We start from the raw sequence: 19,539 nt of genomic DNA on the forward strand, positions 1-19,539 counted from the left end.
TTATTGTCCTGGAAAATAACTGTTCACCAACATTGTTTGTAGAGGTGCACCAATACCAATTGTGCATCTCTTATACTGCCAGTTGACACGCACAATGCGCCTGAAGTATTTATAGTAAGTATTAAGTAAGTATTATAGCACAACTAAACAGTTTCCATCTAATCAATTAAACCATCTGTGGCATTAAATATTTTAGCAACAGGGTCATATTTAGCAAAAAAATATGGTATATATATATATATATATATAAAAGCTACATCTGGATTTCCACAAGGTTGCTGAAGTTCACAAGCCATACGTCAGTGGGACCTGTCTCCATTAGCATCCAAGTACAGATGCAATAGATTATTCATCATCCATTACAACATCCCCCCCAACAAACCCCGATTTCTGACTTAAAAACTCAAATTTCTGCATAGACAATTTCATAAAAGCCAAGACTGCACTTACCAGCAGCTCAAGGAGAACCTCTTTCTCATAGGTGGTGTCTTGCCCTTCAGGTAGCTCTGGCAGCAGGCACAGATATGAGGCCACCTGGTGGAGCGTATTGGGACTACAGAGGAAGTTGACAAGTGGTTAGTCAGCTAGAATATTTGCATTTGTAAATTACACATTTAGCTGGCACTAAGCAGATAATAACTAACTGCTGTCTGAAGACACAATGTTTTGGTAATGAGTGAAAGGGTTAATCTGATGTGTACTCATATTACAATGATTAAAAAAAACTGCCTACATATAATGTAATGACTACATATAATTACTTTGGTGCATCTCATTTATAAAAAGAAAATCACATGTAGGTCCAGTCTCTTCTGAGAAAGACTTTTCAAATGACTGCGTCACAACTATATGCGTGAAGATAAACAGCCTTATCAAATTCTTTGGGCTTGTTAGCACCGGGGCATAAAGCAATACTTCTGTTTGCTTTGACACCGCACTCCTGCTCTGTCAGCATGTGTGTGTTAAGGGGCCGGGACGCACTGATGCGACAGGATTATGAAAATCAAAGCCCATCTCCATCTCAGAAAGCTGAGGCATGGCTCTCTGCATACAGACCTGTTTTAATCAGGCTGACACACTGTGACAGGGGCAGTGTCTGGTGCACAACGAAGGACAGGGCCTGGACACATTGTGACAGGCCTTGACAGCCACACGTGGCACTGACCGACTGTATCCGTGTATGTGCATGCATTTTGCTACTTGTGATACAACTTGTGGGCAGTGGGGTGGCAATTCTGCCAATGTTGCAGTCTGGTGGATGACCTGGCATACCAGGTCGTGACTGACAGCTCAGCTACTTGCAGGGTAAGGTAAGGGTGGGGACATAATAGAAACCGGTCTACAGTAAATTTATTCCATAGCATGAAAGCTGTCTTGACCCATGTTGAGATTTGGGTATTATTATTAATATTGGGTATTAAACAGCAACTTAATTAAGCAAATGTGTAATTTCATCAATTTTGCAAAGAGCAAATTACCGAAGGCATCACCTGGTCAGTTAAGGGCATTATCATTCAGCTAGTTAGACACTACACACAACCACAACAGCAGATAACATCACCAGCCTTTCTTTTTTAATTAAAGAAAAACAAAAACAACTTTGACAAAGGACTTTTATGGCAGATCTGCTGAAAATGAAAGTGGTTTATGCCTTCACCATATTGTTTTCTTTTCTTAGCCACATAATATCCTCAGAATGGGAACTGGGATTCAATGAGAAGTGGAATCAATAAAATCTAAAACACATTTTCCAATGACATGCCCACAATGAAGAACTGATCCACAGAACAAATTACACCAATTATTTTGACATTTCCAGAAGTGATGATTCTCTTCAATTTTGCTAGCATTCCACAAAGTGATGCATACTCTTTGATCTTGTAGTCAACTCAGTTTGTGACCTGAAACGACACTCAACACGTTTTATGTAACTGAAAGAAGATTGAGTGTGTGAGTGTGTGTGTGTGTGTGTGGGAGAGAGAATGGGTGTGTATATGTGTGGGCAGGCAATGCAATAATGCTGCGTTTGTGTGTTTGGGGGACTTAGCGGATAAATTCAGAGCGGCGGGTGACTGGGAGCTTAGCCCGTGGGTAGTGCAGCTGGAATAAACTGGCATTAGCATGAATTGTTTGGATGAAAAGTGCCTCGTTAAATCTGATCGGCATATTTGGAGTTACCCAGGAGCTGCTTTGGTGACAGTTGTGGAGCAGGGAACAATGCGGTTCCTGCTATATTCAAAACCCCAATACTGGGAAAAGGAGCAGAGCTTCTAGAAATACATGAAATGGTTCAGCTAAGTCTTTACCTGATTCAGCTCAGCTCATAGGCCTCTGCCTGACTCAAAGAAACTTAGTGCGGGTTTAAAGCATTTATAATCCACTACAGAAGTTAAAAAAAGGTGATGGATATACAAACGATTGCAGAGAGCAAATTTGTTGTTCCAACACAGCACAGCACTTCTGACAAATAGAGACATCACATACTGTACAAACAAATTAGTAATAGGTCACTCACAGAGTGTGTTGTAGAGTCAAAACATGACAGTTTAAAGACCTTCTAAAAGTATGGTTCATTCAATTTAAAACTTAATTAGGATCGCAAATGCCAAGAAAGGTTAGAAATCCTAAGTAATTCCACATTACCAATAAATCTATGTCTTTTCACTCCCCTTCACAAGGTAACAAAACCACACACACGGTAGTTCATCAAAGCAAGGGTGCTTTTTGGCTCTTTGGCAAGCTAATATGATCTGACAAACACAGCTGTTCAAAGACTTTATTCTCAAACCACTGCAAATCGATTAAATTAATGAGGCGTGCCGCTCTCTCTGGTTGGTACCAGCTGCCCGTTCAAGGGCTCACTAGCTGCCATTTAGCAGGGAAGTCAGGCAGCAGCGGTGGTGCTGATGCTACACTGCAACACAGGACCAAGATAGGTAGTCTGCATGAGTGCCAGTACTTTAACTGAGGCTTATATATTTAGTGATCAGAAGAGCCTCAGATTTTGTGTGTTTTCAGAAATGATGGTATGTTCTCTTAAGGACAAACTAAATACTTTAAGTTTCTGTAAATGAGGCAAAATGGTAAAAAGCAAAAAAGGTGAGTCACCTCTAGGTAGATATGCAGTACATTTACACAGGAAGTAGTCCTGTTAGTTAAAACAACCCTGTGGTGCTATAGCATTTTAGTATTAAGAGGTCACTGTAATTGTACTCAAATCACACATGCCTTCCATCTGTGCACAAACTGCAAGTGCAGTTGTTAGTTTCAAGATCCATTCTGGATGTTTTGATTTACCTGAGGTGGCCAAAGTGTTTGGTCAAGGATTCGCGAGTGTCCACTGCTGCTACGCTGGACAGAGCAAAGTCTTGCAACTCTGGGAAATGAGCAAAAGCTGCCCTCTGCAAGACAGAAAACACAGTGCAAATAACTCAGACTTATGTCAAATACGCACCATCACTGTAAAATATTACTCATCATTACATCAAGGCAATGTAGTATAGAGTGAAAAATGATTATGGAAAAACAAAATAAAAAAGAGAAATAACAGAATCTGGCATTATACACATATACAAGGATCCTTTCATTTATTATCACAACTGTGAAAACCAGATTTGGCTACTGGCTGAATAATTTTGTTTTCATGTTGCTGTCTCCCACCACACACACATACTCCAGATGCACAATGATTCCCAAAGAGATCAATGAAGAACACTTTCAGTCTAAAAACAACAACAGAACCAGAGTAGACAGGACATATACCACCACATGTCTGTGTATACCTCTTTATGTATAGTATTTACCTGCAGGGAGGTGATTCTGTCATAGTGCAGAGTGGTCATCTCTTTCCCCGTCAGTGCGTTTCCTGTCTGGTCATTGATCTCAAAGCCTGTGTAGAACTTCAGCATGTCCAGCAACTACAGAAATGAGACAATAATCCACATTACTTCTACACATGGAAATGAGTGCAGAGGTGGTTTGGAAGTCAGTGTGCATGAATATAATCATTTCAAGTGTATGTATATATGTCCTTCTGTTTGCTTGTGTGTGGTACCTGGCAGAAGAGATGGCCCTCCTTTTCTCTCTCAGTGAGGCTGGACAGGTGGCATCTGACCACCAAGTGAGAGTCATCCAACACGGTATTGAACCAACGTCTGGTAGGCAGCAGGGCCTAGACATACAGTACACCATATTTACAGCACTGCAATATATGCTTACAGTTGTGGCTAAAATATGTCTCTAATTGAAATGTGTTTGGTTAAAAAAAGATGTAGGGGGAAATTCTATTTCAGTGGACATAACATGGAGGAAAAAAAGTATTGCATGCACACACTTAGTCTGATGCTTCTCTGTCACAAAATAAGGAATTAGGTATTGTATTAAGGGACACCTCAAGGGTCATAAGAATCAATTGACTTGACTCAAGAACAACCACATTTCCCAGCATCTGGGCCATGACTATCCATACGTCTTATTGATCCATGGTCTTTTTTTGTCTTGAGGCTGTTTTTGAAACATACTGGAGGATAGAACAGCAAACAATAAGGCACACTGACAGTGAGACGTAAAAAGAAAACTGGCTCAGCTACGTCTATAGCCATAATTTATTTGCTTGTTGTAGCACACAAACACGACATGAAGGCAAGTACAGAGGAAACCTGTCAAAATGAGATAACAGAGCTGCTTTGGTAGGAATACAGAAAAAGAAATACTGAACATGCTGATGCAGTGACAGTCTGAGTGAGCGACTGACTGCTGCATACAGAACAAAAAAGGAGTTCAATTTATCATACTATAAGAGCAAAAACAGAAGAACTAGCCAGAAGAAATCTCTTTGATCGCAACACTGTCCTGACAGCCAGCATGAAACAGGCATGAAACTTGGGGACCCCCCCCCCCATTAATTTTCAGGTTGTCATCAAAGAGGGGAAGTATGGATTTCAAGCAACTGAGACTTTGTAAAAGGACAGCGCTGAAGGACAAGAGATGTCTCTAGAGACTGTAGGCTGGCCGGCCACTAGCCGCTGCCAGGAACAGCAAGGCCGGCCTGTCAGCAACTAGCCAGATGAAATCTATTGAGCTCCCTTGCTAGTAACACGAGATCTGCACAGGCAGCAGTAGCAACACTCTTATGTGACACTGTGTCTTTACTCAAGATAGCCAACCTTACTGGCAAGGTTGTCTCACCGAAACACTAGGTCAAATTCTATTTTGAAATATTTTAAATTACCCAATATGATGATTGCTCATAAAAGGTCCCTCCATCTTTATGAGCTATTTTGTGCACCATGAATACCAGTTCCTCCATTAGAGTAGAGCTGCACAAATCAACCATAAAAAAAATAATTTTACAGTGTGATTTTCATTCAGGGTATTGGATTATTTGTTTAAACAACAGGGATATGTGTTCCTCTACTGTGTATTTCACCTACAAGACGTTTATCTCAAACAGCAGATAAATGAATGTAGGACAATTAATTTAAAATGGGATGTTCATTAAAAAAAAAAAAAAATAGATAGTACAAAACAAACGTGTTTTTGCTCCTTCAAACACAGATTATTCCAGAAGGGAATTGGGTCTCAGGTTCACAACCTTTATGTCCAGCAGACACTGCACATTACTCTACACCTTATACCAGATGTCAAAAGCTATCAGGCTGAAAAAAACATCTCTGTTACTCAAAGACTATTGTTTCAAATACTGTGGAGCTTTGCAGACAGTAATGACAGAGACACATTGGGCGGAGCTGAGACCCAACATTTTTGTCCATTGTCTGTTACCTGAGTTAGCTATAAATGTGAAGGACGCAAGGCAAATGAGGTCTGCAGAAACTAATGTCTATGCCGCTTCCTTCACCAGGATACCATGATTAAGCAAATATATTGTAGCCCTACACCCTTATAGGAGTACACACACAGTGGAAATGACTATCTGGATAGTCTGTGTTAAGATTGAGTGCATCCTCTTGCACTGCACACAACCCAATCCAGGGAGAGAAAAGAATGGCAAGAGATTGTAATATTTACTGAACAAGGTTTTGGTATTTGGTCTTACCTCCAAATCTATCATGAGTTCAATGAATCTCTCACAGTAATGTACTTTGTCCATGCATACAGGTCCTATGGAAAAGGAAGGAGCAAAGCATGGAAATTAGCGCTTCACTTCAGAAATTGCATGTTGTCAATGACAAAAGCAATCTGACATGTAGATGTCACTATCTAAACATCCGAGGCTGAAAAAAAGATAAGGAACGATAAGATGTAGCAGTGGAAGGGAGGTTGTGTAGTTATCACCAAGGATATGAGAACAGCAAACGCATGTGGACAACACCAAGGTGCCATGCTGAGTATGTGAGCCTCACTATGAGATACTGCATTGCCAGCACAGCAGCATGCTGAGACCTCAGCCCTCATTAAGCATGTTGGTGTGTATGGGTGTACACTTAAAGTTGAGGCAAGCAGCAAGTATTAGAGTGATGTGGATCCTGCTGGGATTTCGATTATAATCTACCCTGTCAGATTTGAATTCTACCTAAACACACAAATACACATGTTCTGTTTTTAGCAGTCAGGTGGGGGCCTCTGTGTCGGCCTGCATTACAACATAGTAGTCAGTGCCAGTGGCTCTACGGCAGCTGGAGCACATGCTCCTTCAGAGGCTGCACGACTCTGAAAGGAGGGAGTAGTGCAACTGAAATAGTGATTAAAAAAAGGGTAATAATGTGTTTCATACTGGCAATATGGCCCTGGACTGCAGAGATGTGCTATCTGATTCTGTGCGAGCTCTAGAAACGCACATTAATCATGCTGGTAAAGGTAGAAAGAGTACATTCAAAGACCTGTTTTGGGACCAATGTCACAAGGAAAGTTATGCAGCATCAGTAATTTTACTCAATATTTGGAGTTAGAATTCAACGCCAGGGATGCACTATTTTATTTTTTTGTATTAAAATAGGTCATAATGGTCATTCTTCTTGCTGAAGGAATTCCATGAGATATAGTTATACACAACACTATGAAATCCCAATGGAAATAGTGTTTTGATCCTGTTTACCTGATGGCGGAATTGACGTGAGCACCCCAAGAAACTTTTTAATGAGAGCCGAGAGGAAGGTCCTCTCTTTATTTGCCCTGAGGAAGACAAAGAAAGCAAATCAGAAAAGGCCAAGAAGCTCATGTGATACAAAACATAGTTTCCCAGTCTGTAGAGATCTGAACATGCAAGCAAAGAAAATAGTATTACTGCTCAGCTGCGTCAGCATCCATCTTATCAAATTTCTTCTTGATTAGATTCCAGAATTTCTGCAGCTTTGGGACTTTCTTAAGCTCGTGTTGGAGTCTGGACTGCAAACACGATAGAAACAAATCAGAAAGACTGTCAAGTCTACCTCAGGATTAGTGTCATAACAAGGAGGCAAAAGTTCCTATAAAATGACAAAAAAAAAAAAGTAATTTCTTGGTGTGCGCAAATAACCACCAGAAAAACTTAATTAGGGTAATAGGTTGACATCTTACTGGTAGGAGGCACATCCACATAGGCAGGGAGATGAGCTGCTGCACCTGCTCTCTGATCAAATCTACCTCCTGGGAGACGGCGAGAGGGAGAGACAGAGAAGGAAAGAGAGAGATGTGAAAATGTACTGTGTATGACAGATTTTTATTACACTTCAGCCTATAATAAAAGTCTGCAACTAAAATATTTAGAGGCCTTTATAGGATACAATCAAAGTGCAGCAGGCTATCACAGCAGATTTCTAAAGCAAGACATCTGCAGTGCTTTCCTGTGGTTTAATGCTGCTATAGCACATACAGATGGGTGGGAGCTGACCCAAGTTGTACTGCCTAGTCTACTACTGCCACCTAGTGGACCTTAGAAAAAAAATGCACTGACTTCCACATTTATCTTTGACAACAAAACATTTCGGCATTGTTTATGCCCTGACAATTCAACAGGATTTCTGCAGGTTTCACCTAGTCAATTTAAGCCTTTCAGACCACTATGAATGAAATTTAAGAGCTATATCATAACAAAAAACATACAAAGGAAATGCAGTCACAAAAATCCTTGCAGAGTAAATAAATGTATTCAAATTAGGGTTGAGCAATGTGAACAACACCGATAAGCTACGTAATTAACAAACTGGCATACGGTGAACCTGCTGCCCTGAAAAAGGATCACAGTTGGAAATATCTAGACAAAAGAGGAGTTCTGTGTCTTTTCGGCGATTTTATAAAACATAACCTACTGCTGATGGAGAAACTCAGGGGAGCACACAGGGAGACAGAGACGGTAAGAGGCGGGGAAAGCGGTATGTTTGCAGTGAGAGACAGAGGTAAAGGTGTGAGTTTGAGTGAGTACAGAGAGAAGTTGAGGCAAGTGCAAAGTTACAAATAATACATTTACATTTACAAATAATAAAAATAATGTCCATGGGGATTAAAACATGCTTTCACCGGGCGGTAATGTGTAATGGTAATGCAATAAAGTAAAAAATGAAGATGGTATTTTGGGGGTTTGGTGGTCATCCCCCAATAAGGTTTTTAGGAAATATGCAATTCCACATAATTTTGGAACATTCTTATTACCACATCTGTGAATAATAAGTAGGAATATCTAGAGCAGATTTTGAATAAACTACACCCAAAAGCTAAACTTGCTAAATAAGTCTGCTGGGTTTGAATTATAACCATTAGATCTGGGAAAATTCATGTGATTTGATGCTTAAATCTTAAGCTTAATAGTTTTGATGCTCAGCAGCAGCACCAAGCAGTTTTGAGCCTCACCCTCACTTATAATGGCAGGAAAACACTGTTAATATGACCTCAGAATCATTAAAGATAGAACTGTTCATATTTGCCCTTCTCGTCTTAATTTACTGCTTTTTACATTTGCAGAAATTAACATAAATAATAGGCAACATGAGAACCACCTCCCTTCTGTATAATTACAAGCATTTCATTTGTACATCAAAATCCAAAAGAAGAATCTCCTTATTAGCTTAAAAGGACTAGTTTGCATCCCTAATTTGCTTTAACGTTACTAACCTCAGCTCCTCCATAGTCAGTCTTTTCTTTTTAATGTAATTTAACTATGAATATGTAACTTACAGTAGGTATACAGGACAAAGCTGCAACCTGACAACTTAATGCTGATCTTATCCACCGCTACTTTCACCGTCTGCCACTCTCTCTTACATTCGCTCGGCCTTTGAAGAATGCGAAGAGGGAGACAGCCATGCGATGAGTGTGAATTACCGTTGCTTACTGAAAATCATTAATGATCGTGTGAAATTTTAGTAGCGGCGCTCATTCATTAAATATCGACAGCAGGCTTCAAATATGTTGCTAGCAAGTGGTTTGAACCAAGCCCTAAGTTCTGTTTCTTTCAGGCAAGAGTCGCTAAGGTTGCACTTTCGCACAGCTGAAAAATAAATCCGTTTTAAATCTGTGGTACAATCCGAAAGAGGCTCGCGGCAATAACACGACAGCTGCATGTTGGTCTTTGTACTAATACAGCGTATTATATGTAGACTAGCGAAAGTAAGAACTACAACACCACGGGGAGGAAAAAACATTCCAAAGCTCTGTGGGAGCATTTCAATGAGCATTAGAGGTAGTGTTACATGGACATTGGAAAATTAATAAAATTGTTTAAGACCTAGAACACAAACTTCAGCGAATTTAAGACTTTTTAAGTTCTTAAATTTTGATTTTGAAATTTAAGACTTTTTAAGACCCAGCAGAAACCCTGTTCAAATTCTCATGCAAATTCCTTGAGATCAAATTTAAAATGCCGATAGAATCGTTAACACAGCTTGATTTCTCTTGTACATAACAAATGAATATACCACCAGTATTCAAAGTGTATTTAACTGTATTGGTTATCTCAGGATAATCATCTTAATTATCTTCTTATCCAGACAGACACTAATGAATGGCTGCTCTGTTTTTAGACAAACCATCTTACTGTAAACCATGTAAATATTGTAATCAACATATAAGATGATTATTCCCAGTAATCTCGGTATTACATGAAAACAAACATCCTCGTTGACCCTACAAGCAGCAGCCCAACACTCATAACATTCCCTAAGTTACATATGAATATCAGTGTAGTGGTACACACCAGACTGTTGAAACAGTGGTCCAGGAAGACCAGCAGCACAGTCTGCTCCTTCAGAGTGAGGCCAGCCTCGTCGCCTGCCAATACAGCTTCCATCACACATTTAAAGAAGAATGGGAAATGGCTTGGCTCCTTTTTGAACACCTGACACACGCCATTCAAAAAATAAAATTCAGTAACCAATGCAATGACGATCAGTCTAAACTTAGATGAGGAACTGCATTTCTTACCTCCCAAGCTGGGACATTCTCTCTGAACTTCTCGTTGACGATGCAACAAATGGACATGAGGTAGGCATTGCTGGATACCTCTGCAGTGTAGTTCACCCACAGGTAGTTCTCAAGATACTGGCTGAAAGATGAGAAAATAATGTATGAATATCTATCCAGTTACTCATTGGCTGCTTAATAAAAAGAGGGAATAAGAGAAAGTGAAATATCCCACCTGAACTCAAGGAGCATAATTTTTCTGATGGCAAATCTGAAAACGTACAAAAGATAATAGAGTCAGATAGATGAGTGTAAAATTTGTTCATTGGATTAAATATGGTAGTTTAAGACATAGATGCTATACATTTACTTACTTGGACTTGAGAATCTCTTTTTCGTAAATATCTTCCATCACCTAAACAGTAAAATAATGTTATACTTCTAATGGCTTAAGGCAAACACATAGGACCCCTACCTCAATGTTAAAAACACAAAATGTGCGTTTAGGTAGTTCATTGAGTTATTTTAATCAAGCTACATGATTAAAATACATTTTGGTTAGGGCCAACAGACATAACTAACACTATGACAAATTCAGTATATATAGGCCCCTCCAGAAGTATTGGAACGGTAAGGCAAATTCCTTTGTTTTTGTTATTCACTGAAGATATTTGGGTTTAAGATCAAAAGATGAGTATGAGACAAGAGTTCAGAATTTCAGCTTTCATTTCGTGGTATTCACATTTAGATGTGTTAAACAACTCGGGACATACCACCCTTTGAACCCACCCATTTTTCAAGTGAGCAAAACTATTGGAGCATGTTTCTTGTTGCCCAGGTGTTGCCTTTTAGGTTGATTGTCCAAACATTAAATAGCTCTGCATGACTAGTCTAAGTTTTCATCCTTGGTTCAAAGCTATAAAGATTGCATTTCCTGTTAAAGAGCATAAACCAACATGAAGACCAGAGAGCTGTCTATGGGAGAAAAGCAAGCCATTGTCAAGCTGAGAAAAGAAGGAAACTTGACCAGAGCCCCAGGACAAACATTGGGCATAGCAAGCACAATTTGGAATGTCCTGAAAAAGAAAGAAACTACTGAGTACTGAGCAACAGACATCGAACAGGTCGGCCAAGGAAGACAACAGTGGTTGATGACTGAAATACCGTGAGAGCTGTGAAGAAAACCCCCAAAACATCAGTAAGTGACATCACCAACGACCTCCACAGTGCAGGGGTGAAGGTATCACAATCCACTGTTCCGAACAAGACTCAGAGAGCAGAAATAGAGAGGCCACACTTCAAGATGTAAACCCACATCAGCAGTAAGAATCAGAAGGCCAGATTGAAATTTGCAAAGAAGTACAGAGATGAGCCACAAAAGTTCTGGAACACAATCTTATGGACTGATGAGAGCAAGATGAATCTCTGCCAAAGTGATGGAAAGGCCAAAGTGTGGAGAAGGAAAGGAACTGCTTATGATCTGAAGCGTATGAGCTCGTCTGAAGCATAGTGGAGGTCATGGCTTGGGTGAGCATGGCTGCTTCTGGAACAGGCTCATTAATATTTATTGATGTAACTGATTGTAGCAGCAGAATGAATTCAGAAGTGTACATAAACATTTTGTCTGCCAATTTACAGAGAAATTCATTGAAACTAATGGGGAGGAAGTTTATCATGCAGCAGGACAATGAGCCACAGCACACTGTCAACAAAACAAAGGACTTCATCAGGGGGGAAAAAAATAAAGAATGCAACAGTTTGGTGATGTCGATGGGTCGCAGGCTTGAGGCAGTTATTGCAAGCAAGGGTTATGCTGCCAAATATTAAGTGTTATTTTCTTTAAGATTTGTTCCTTTACTTTTACTCACCTAAGAATGCTGTGGTCTAATAGAAACTGTGATATGTCCTAAGTTGTTTAACACATCTAGATGTGAATACCAGGAAATAAAAGCTTAAATTCTGAACTCTTGTCTCATACTCATCTTTTGATCTTAAACCCTAGTGTCTTCAGTGAACAACAAACAAAGGAATTTGCCTTACTGTTCCAATACATTAAATTTTGGAGGGGACTGTAGAACATGTGTTGTACAAGTAAGTTGCAACCTATAGTGTATATTGACACTGCTAAGAAGCAGCAATACATGTGACTCACCTTAGGGTCAAAGGGTAGTTTATTCTTTGCATGGGGAGCCCAATACTTATTAGCCAACTGAAACAAGAAATCAGAAAACAGTTGGGAGTATGAACATACAAAGTGTCATTAAGCAACACTGAGGTTGGTAGAAATGTGTGGGAAAACTCAGACGTTTAAGACGACATACTTGGTTTTCTGGTGTGGATAAATTCTCTTCTGGTTTATTACCAAATAGCGAACTATCTAGAGAAGAGTCCTCTGTCAAAGGTACACATCTCACCACTCTACACGAGTACTTTTTACGTGTATTAGGATGCAGAAAACTCATCTAACGTTAGTAAATCGTCTATGCAAGTACAACTCAAGTTCACTTAACAGACTTATTACATGTAAATGTGCCAAACTGACAGCAGATGAGGGGACAATATTTCTGTCTTCAGCATAAAAACGGCACGGGAACACTTTTTTCCAACACGTTACTGAACCACATGTGTAGTAAACATGTACAATGATTACCTGTGTGACATATTCTGCATTAATCTGAGACACAGAAGGCGCTGCAGCTTTTTTAGAGGGGGTTTCTTTCTCCATCGTGGCCATCTCGAGCAGCTATAATGACGACTGTCAGAAAAAGAGGGAATTGAGAGATTTTATGAAAGTAACTGTAGCTACTCATTAAACACCAACACGCTTTGAACTTAGCGATTTGTAACGTTACTGAATTCATGCTTTTAAAAATACGGGGCCAATATACGCAACAATAGTGCTGAGAAAGTTACGTTAGCTTGCTAAGTTTAAACTTAAGCAACATAAGGTCTTGTTAATTGGTGAAATCTGAGCTATTCTAAATGTTATAATTACGTAAACGCCTGCCCAATACTTCAAATGTCTAAGCAGTGGTATACCGTTCCTACAAAGAATAATTAACGTAAATACTAAAATCACGTTAGCCGTTTCATAAGATCAGACAATCAGCTAAGCTAATTAGTAGCATTTACAAGGTGACTAACAAACCAGTTTTAACGATATCGTTACTATTAGTCCCATAGCGTACACAAAAGTGTGATAAAGTAAGCTTACTAACCTTTATTTTCATTTCAGCTCTTACTGCCGTTGAACAGTTACGCATGTACACAACCACAACGCGCCGTATGCGACTTACTTCCTGTAAAGGTAGGTCCCTAAGAAATTGTCCCCGGGTACAAAAGCGCGTCTTCCGTTCCTACTCTGATTTTTTTTGTATTTCTCTAAAACAACACGTCTTAACCAAATTGCGACGATCATTGTAACATATTTATTTTTGAGAATTTTTCACATCAATTAAATGTGTGACCAGAACAAATTTAACAAGAGGCACAATACCATACGAAACACATTGGAAATACTGAAAATATAAATATAAAACAAATCTAAATTATCATACAGCTATTACATTCTTTACATACATAATACAGTATACACACACATTATTACAATGACAAATCATTTACACAAAAAAACAAACATTATCATCCTCCTGAACTCCTGATTATCAATGAGTCACTCCTGAATATTAATGAGTCAGTCGGTGTGTTCTGACATGTGCTGACTGTGTGAATGTTTTACCACAAATTTCACACCTAAAGGGCCTCTGACCTGTATGGGTGAGATAGTGCCTTTTAAGTTTAGAGGGAGACACAAAATATTTGAAGCAAATGTCACAACGATGCTTCCAGGTTGACTCTGTCATTTTAGGTTGACCATGAGTTGAACAAATATTTTGCTTAAGATTGTTTTTGCTCTTAAAACATGCAGTGCACTTGTCACATTCAAACAAAGTTAGTGGTTCACACCAGTAATTATCTGGCTGCATTTGATTCTCAAACACGGAACTCACAAGTTCATCACTGAGCAGCTTGTTGCTACCTGAAATAGCTGCAACTCCTTTAAGTTGACATGGTACTTCTACATTTTGTGCATTGTCCTCATACTGATGTGACAAAGGTGGAGCTATCATGTTTTGATTTCGGACAAGCTTATTTATTTCAAAGGCAAGTTCAGAGGGCCTGCGATGGACTGGTGACCTGTCCAGGGTGTACCCTGCCTTTTGCCTGATGTCAGCTGGGATTGCCTCCAGCCCCCCGCGACCCTGTATGCAGGATAAGCGGTTGACGATTGATGGATGGATGGATGGAAGTTCAGAGGGAAATGAATGACTATAATCATCTGAAGCCTGATCATAATTGCCTGTAGCCTGATTACAATTTTGCCATTTTGCCTCCTCTTGTAAGCCTTCCTCTGATACTGCCAGACATTCAGTGTCTATTGGTTCAGAGCAATAAGATACACCTATATTAATAAATGAGTTATGACTATGACCAGCACCGGTATAATGTGACTCAGACTGCTCTCTTGTTGCAGCCACATCAAAATCGGTACAATCAGTAAGGTTTTCACTGCATTTATCCTGGAGATGGTTGGCATTTATCATTTCTTCTTGATTATGTGAGATCCTGGCACCCTGTCTGCATCTGTGCTCATGAACTTTTAGATGACAACGCTGTGTGAAGGTTTTGCTGCACAAAGTGCATTTGTATGGCCTAACTCCAGAGTGAGTGACCAAGTGCCTTGAGAGCTTGTATTGGGAAAAAAAGCTCTTAAAGCATATTTGGCATGTGTGAACTTTACTTTTTTTACAAGTTACGTCTCTTGTAGGGTTTGTCTTGAAGAGACTTTTCACGTTTTGTAAGGATATTTCACGCCCTGTGCAGAGCAGCACACTCACTCCATTGCCAAATGAAGTGTCTGTCTTTACAGATTTTTTCTGTGGTGGGATACGGACACTAATCCTTGGATAAAGCTGCTGTTGATTATTCACTTTCAGTGTTTTGATGTCCCCTTGTAGCTTGACTGGCTTGGGTGGTTTCCTCTCACAGTGAGTTCTTTCATGGGTTTTCAGATGTGGAGCTTGCCTGAATGCTCTCCCACAAATAACACACTGAAATGGTTTCAGGCCTGTGTGTACCATCTCATGCCTTTGTAATTTAGAGGCACTCGGAAAACACTTTAAACACCGGAAGCACTTGTGTTGAACGTTGCCTGAATTTAGCATTGATTTGGCAGTCTTTGTCCTTTTCACAGTCACTTTAGAAACCTTTCTCAAATGCACAACCTCAATTGTCTTTGAGGTATGTGGCAACAATTTGCTTTGTGATTTTCTGTTGCCATTCTGAATAATTACCTGGGTATGTTTCACAGAGATTACATCGCTGCCAGTGTGTGTCGCAAAATCCTTTTTAGGTATTATCATTTCCTGGACTGAGACGTCTGCCGCAGTCCTTGTGTTAAACCCACCTATGCAAGACGGCAGCCGATTGATATACAGTGAGCGTTGTTTGTGATACCTGGACCACAGGTGAGTGCGACAATGGACTCTCAAGTGTGTCTTCTGACGAAATCTCTTTCCACACATTTCACAGCCAAAGGGCCTTTGTCCAGTATGAGTCATCATGTGCCTTTGAAGTTTTGATACAGATGGAAAACATTTTAAACATGTATGGCACTGATGTAAAGTGTTAATTCTCTGCTGCTCGCTGGTGACATGGCAGGTTTCCCTCTGCTGTTCTGCTGATGTAAACTCAGAATCTTGAGGAAGGGAGTCATTGTGATCACTGCAATTTTCACTCCATGTTTCTGGTTTAACAATGATGTTCAAATCAATGGGATCCGCATGACTGGGTCCAAGTAAATTATTTATTGCTTCTGAATCACTCATTCTCACATTACCATTGTTTTGCACAGTGGTAGGACAATCCAATTCATTTTGGATCTTGTGAATTTTATGATGATGGATTAAATTAACTTCCAAATGAAACGATCTGCTGCAGATCATACACTGGAATGGTTTCAAGTCTTTGTATGTTAAGTACTGCTTGTCTAATTCATCTGACTTTTGACAAATACTATGAAAGTGACTGCTTGTATTTAATGGTTGCTCTGGTTTTACGACTGCATCCGACTTGATTTCAGTCTTGTTTAGGTCCTGCACAGCAGTTACACTTATTTTACACTGGAGCTCTAGTTCCATTGAGGAATTCACAGGAGTGCGATGGATGATGGGTTGTTGGTGGAGTGATGACTGAGTCTGGGGTGCACATTTATTTGCAGTACTTAAATGGGATTTCAAGTGTACCTTCTGTCTGAAGGCTTTCCTGCAGATCTTACATGAGTAGGGTTTCTGCCCAGTATGAATAAGAAAATGCCGTTGTAATTTGGATGGTGAACAGAAGGTTTTGAGACATTTAGGACAACGGTGTTTCAATGTTATTTTGCTTCTGCTGGAGCTCAATTCTTGTGACTGCAGATGCACCTTCGTATGAGCCTTTTTAGAAGAAGTCTGGCCTGACTCGCTTCCCCTCTTAAATTGTTTTGGTTTGTTATGAGTTGCTGAGTGAATCCAAAGCTGAAGAGATGACGTAAATGACTTCAAGCAGACTTTACAGGTGTATCTATTGTGGGGATAATATACATATGCATCTACATTTTCAGAATCAACTTGCTCCTGGGGTACTGCATCCGCAACATCTGAGGTACTATTTTGAGTCATTGAGCCATCACTTGTATGTGGCATATTTTTTGGTGGATTTCCAGTCTCAGAGGAAGGACGAACAAATGCATGAGGTTGATCACAACGTGGTTGTTGGTTATGAGTTAAAATGCCATCCTGTAGACGGTCTGTTGGAAGCCTTGAATGTTGGACTTTCTGCAAGTGCGTTTTTAAATGCTCAGACTGTGTGAAGGCTTTTCCACAGATTTCGCAGATGAAGGGCTTCTGGCCAGTGTGGATGACATAATGTCTCTGAAGTTTATATGTCGATGGGAAAGATTTTGGACAAACAGGGCAATGATGCATTTTCAAATCACCACTGTAGAGACTTTTTTCTCCCCAATTAGAGATGCTCTCACTATACCTAGGGCAATAGGACAAAGCATGACATTAAAACTTGAAGCAAACACGGAGGAACTCCAATCAGTGCAACTGACAACTGACAATAGGGAGTGATTTCATTACTATGTGACTATCCTCGCTATAATTAACATTATAATAGTGTACAACATTAACGTCTTATTAAATTTGTGGACATCTAAAACAGAAAATTGTAACCAAAGTTACGTATAATATGCATAATGTCTACAATATATTGCTGCAAAAACATTAACGTTACAACAATTTCCATAGATTTCCATGCTAACTTACATTATAACGTTAGGCTAACAACACAGGGATTTGAAAACGGCGTAAACAACATAATCAGAATTTGCAGCAAACGTCGGAACTGGCTAACAAACTCGATTTACTGGAGTAAGTCAGAACTACTTACTATTTGTGTTTGAAGTCCTAGTACAACTTATGTATTCACTAAGAGTTGACAATGTCTCTGACTTGTTAGCCTTCTTGCTAACGACGCCACAACCTCTGACGTCACCCAGACAACAATGCATGTACGTCCCTCAAAATGTACGGCGGGAAACAAAAATGTTCGGTATGGTTTCTATCCTGTTGCGAAGAGACCGCTCTTCTTCTTCTTTGTGGTTTTATGGCGGTTGGCATCCAAAATGTTGCATTACCGCCACCTACTGGTTGAAATAGTTTCCCAGTGCAATAAATTTACAGTGACCACCCAAAGCACTCCCATTCAATGCATTGTCTGTTTTCTGACTCGGACTCAATGGACTGAGATGGTATAAATCCTTCCCTCAGCGTAGTGACTATTTCTTCTCCTGATATGTTTACAATGTCCAATGTCTTGCCGCATCGAACACCATCTTAATCCTCTCTGACTTGCTCTTAATTTCAACAGCACAATTAACCACCATAGCAATAAATGCCAGAAATGCTTCTTGTCCATGCATATCATATTCTGCTCATCTCCATTCCTTTTTGGCTCATGTTACTTTTGCACTGCTGCTCGTTCATCCTTCCTTTCCAACGTCTTGATAGCTTTTGCTTAAGACAGATCCTCTTCTGTTATGATTTTACTCACTTTTGTTTATTTTTTCCGGACATTGTGCTGGTGATTGGTGGTGATTTCCCGCACAGTGAATGCACTTTACTTGTTCCTGCTCCTCTTCACACTCCTCTCTTTCACAGTTGTTCTTCCCGTATCTCCCATATCTTAAGACTCCTCTACATACTGACGGAATCTTGTAAGTCTTCTCGCCTCACAAACACCTTCAATACCCCAAAATTTGCCTACTCCTTTCTTTTTGATTTCTGACCCGAGTGTAAAGCATTTCAAACTGCTATAATGTTCATTCTTCATACATTTTAATCCTCAAAGCTTGATCTCTCTGCCACCTTGACACGCAGTCAATGATAACCATCCCACTCCTTGTTATTTTGATTGCCTGGACATGGAGTTCTTCTCCAACAAACTTTCCAATCTCGGGCGAATCCTTGAAGATCCCATCTGTTCTTGTCACCGCTATCATACCAACTCGATACATCAGTTCTTCTCACCTGCCTGCCATCACTTGAAATATCCTTCTTCCTTTTCCTTTTCACAAATCCTCTTGTATCCTCTTTGTTTTGCTTCACTCTCCACGCTCTCCTCTGACTCCATTTTCTCTCTCCTTCTTCGTTGAGGAGACCCCTCTGTTTGAAACTGCTATTTTATTTTGTTTGTCCCAACACACTCAACACAAAAGTTGAATGAATAAAAGAAAAAACACGTGTTCTTTTGTTTTGTTTTTTGTGTGCACTGCGGTCCAAATTGTTTTGAAACTGAGATAGTTAGAGATAGTAGTTCTCATGACCCATGATAAATTGGTGACTTTTTAATAATCATACACGTGGAAATTTGCGTGTCCTGAAAAAATTTGCATTTAACCTATTTTAGTGATGTTGTGTAGGACTCCAAATATCCTAAACACCTAACAATACAATTCGAAACTGCAACTTTATGGAAGATTTTATTGGACTTTTTTTGTAATTTGTAATCCACAGAAAACAATCCACAAATGTGTACTATGATGCGCAAATATTTCACTATCTACATATATCTACGTATTTTTACATTTGTGATGTGTAAAAT

General features: G+C 39.7%; 2 protein-coding genes across 2 annotated transcripts in view; both read right to left on the reverse strand.

Annotated features, from left to right (window-relative positions):
- Positions 1–13,658, reverse strand: part of aqr (aquarius intron-binding spliceosomal factor) — a gene marked incomplete at its 3' end in the record, with an annotated part of 43,755 nt that extends 30,097 nt beyond the window's left edge. Inside the window, 15 exon segments of the mRNA XM_038728551.1 lie at positions 451–553; positions 3,298–3,401; positions 3,804–3,917; positions 4,055–4,171; positions 6,056–6,120; positions 7,055–7,131; positions 7,244–7,344; positions 7,516–7,584; positions 10,127–10,267; positions 10,354–10,474; positions 10,568–10,603; positions 10,707–10,747; positions 12,485–12,541; positions 12,983–13,087; positions 13,551–13,658. Of these exon segments, the coding sequence (XP_038584479.1) occupies positions 451–553; positions 3,298–3,401; positions 3,804–3,917; positions 4,055–4,171; positions 6,056–6,120; positions 7,055–7,131; positions 7,244–7,344; positions 7,516–7,584; positions 10,127–10,267; positions 10,354–10,474; positions 10,568–10,603; positions 10,707–10,747; positions 12,485–12,541; positions 12,983–13,066 (1,230 nt within the window).
- Positions 13,659–13,745: 87 nt separating this feature from the next.
- LOC119910137 (zinc finger protein 770-like) lies at positions 13,746–18,074 on the reverse strand. The gene is made up of 2 exons (XM_038728553.1): positions 17,827–18,074; positions 13,746–17,415 (listed from the first exon to the last, which is right to left on the reverse strand). The coding sequence occupies exon 2, from the start codon at positions 17,355–17,357 to the stop codon at positions 14,019–14,021; it is 3,339 nt and encodes a 1,112-aa protein (XP_038584481.1). The 5' UTR covers positions 17,358–17,415; positions 17,827–18,074; the 3' UTR covers positions 13,746–14,018.
- Positions 18,075–19,539: the final 1,465 nt, after the last annotated feature.

Source organism: Micropterus salmoides, unplaced genomic scaffold, assembly GCF_014851395.1.
Source record: "Micropterus salmoides isolate LMB-PRFRI ecotype aquatic unplaced genomic scaffold, ASM1485139v1 Ms_hic_scaffold_19, whole genome shotgun sequence".
Lineage (NCBI taxonomy): Eukaryota > Metazoa > Chordata > Actinopteri > Centrarchiformes > Centrarchidae > Micropterus > Micropterus salmoides.

Excerpts from the sequence above, each read along its gene's own strand:
- LOC119910137 (XM_038728553.1), bottom strand. The coding sequence starts at position 17,357 with ATGCATCATTGCCCTGTTTGTCCAAAATCTTTCCCATCGACATATAAA.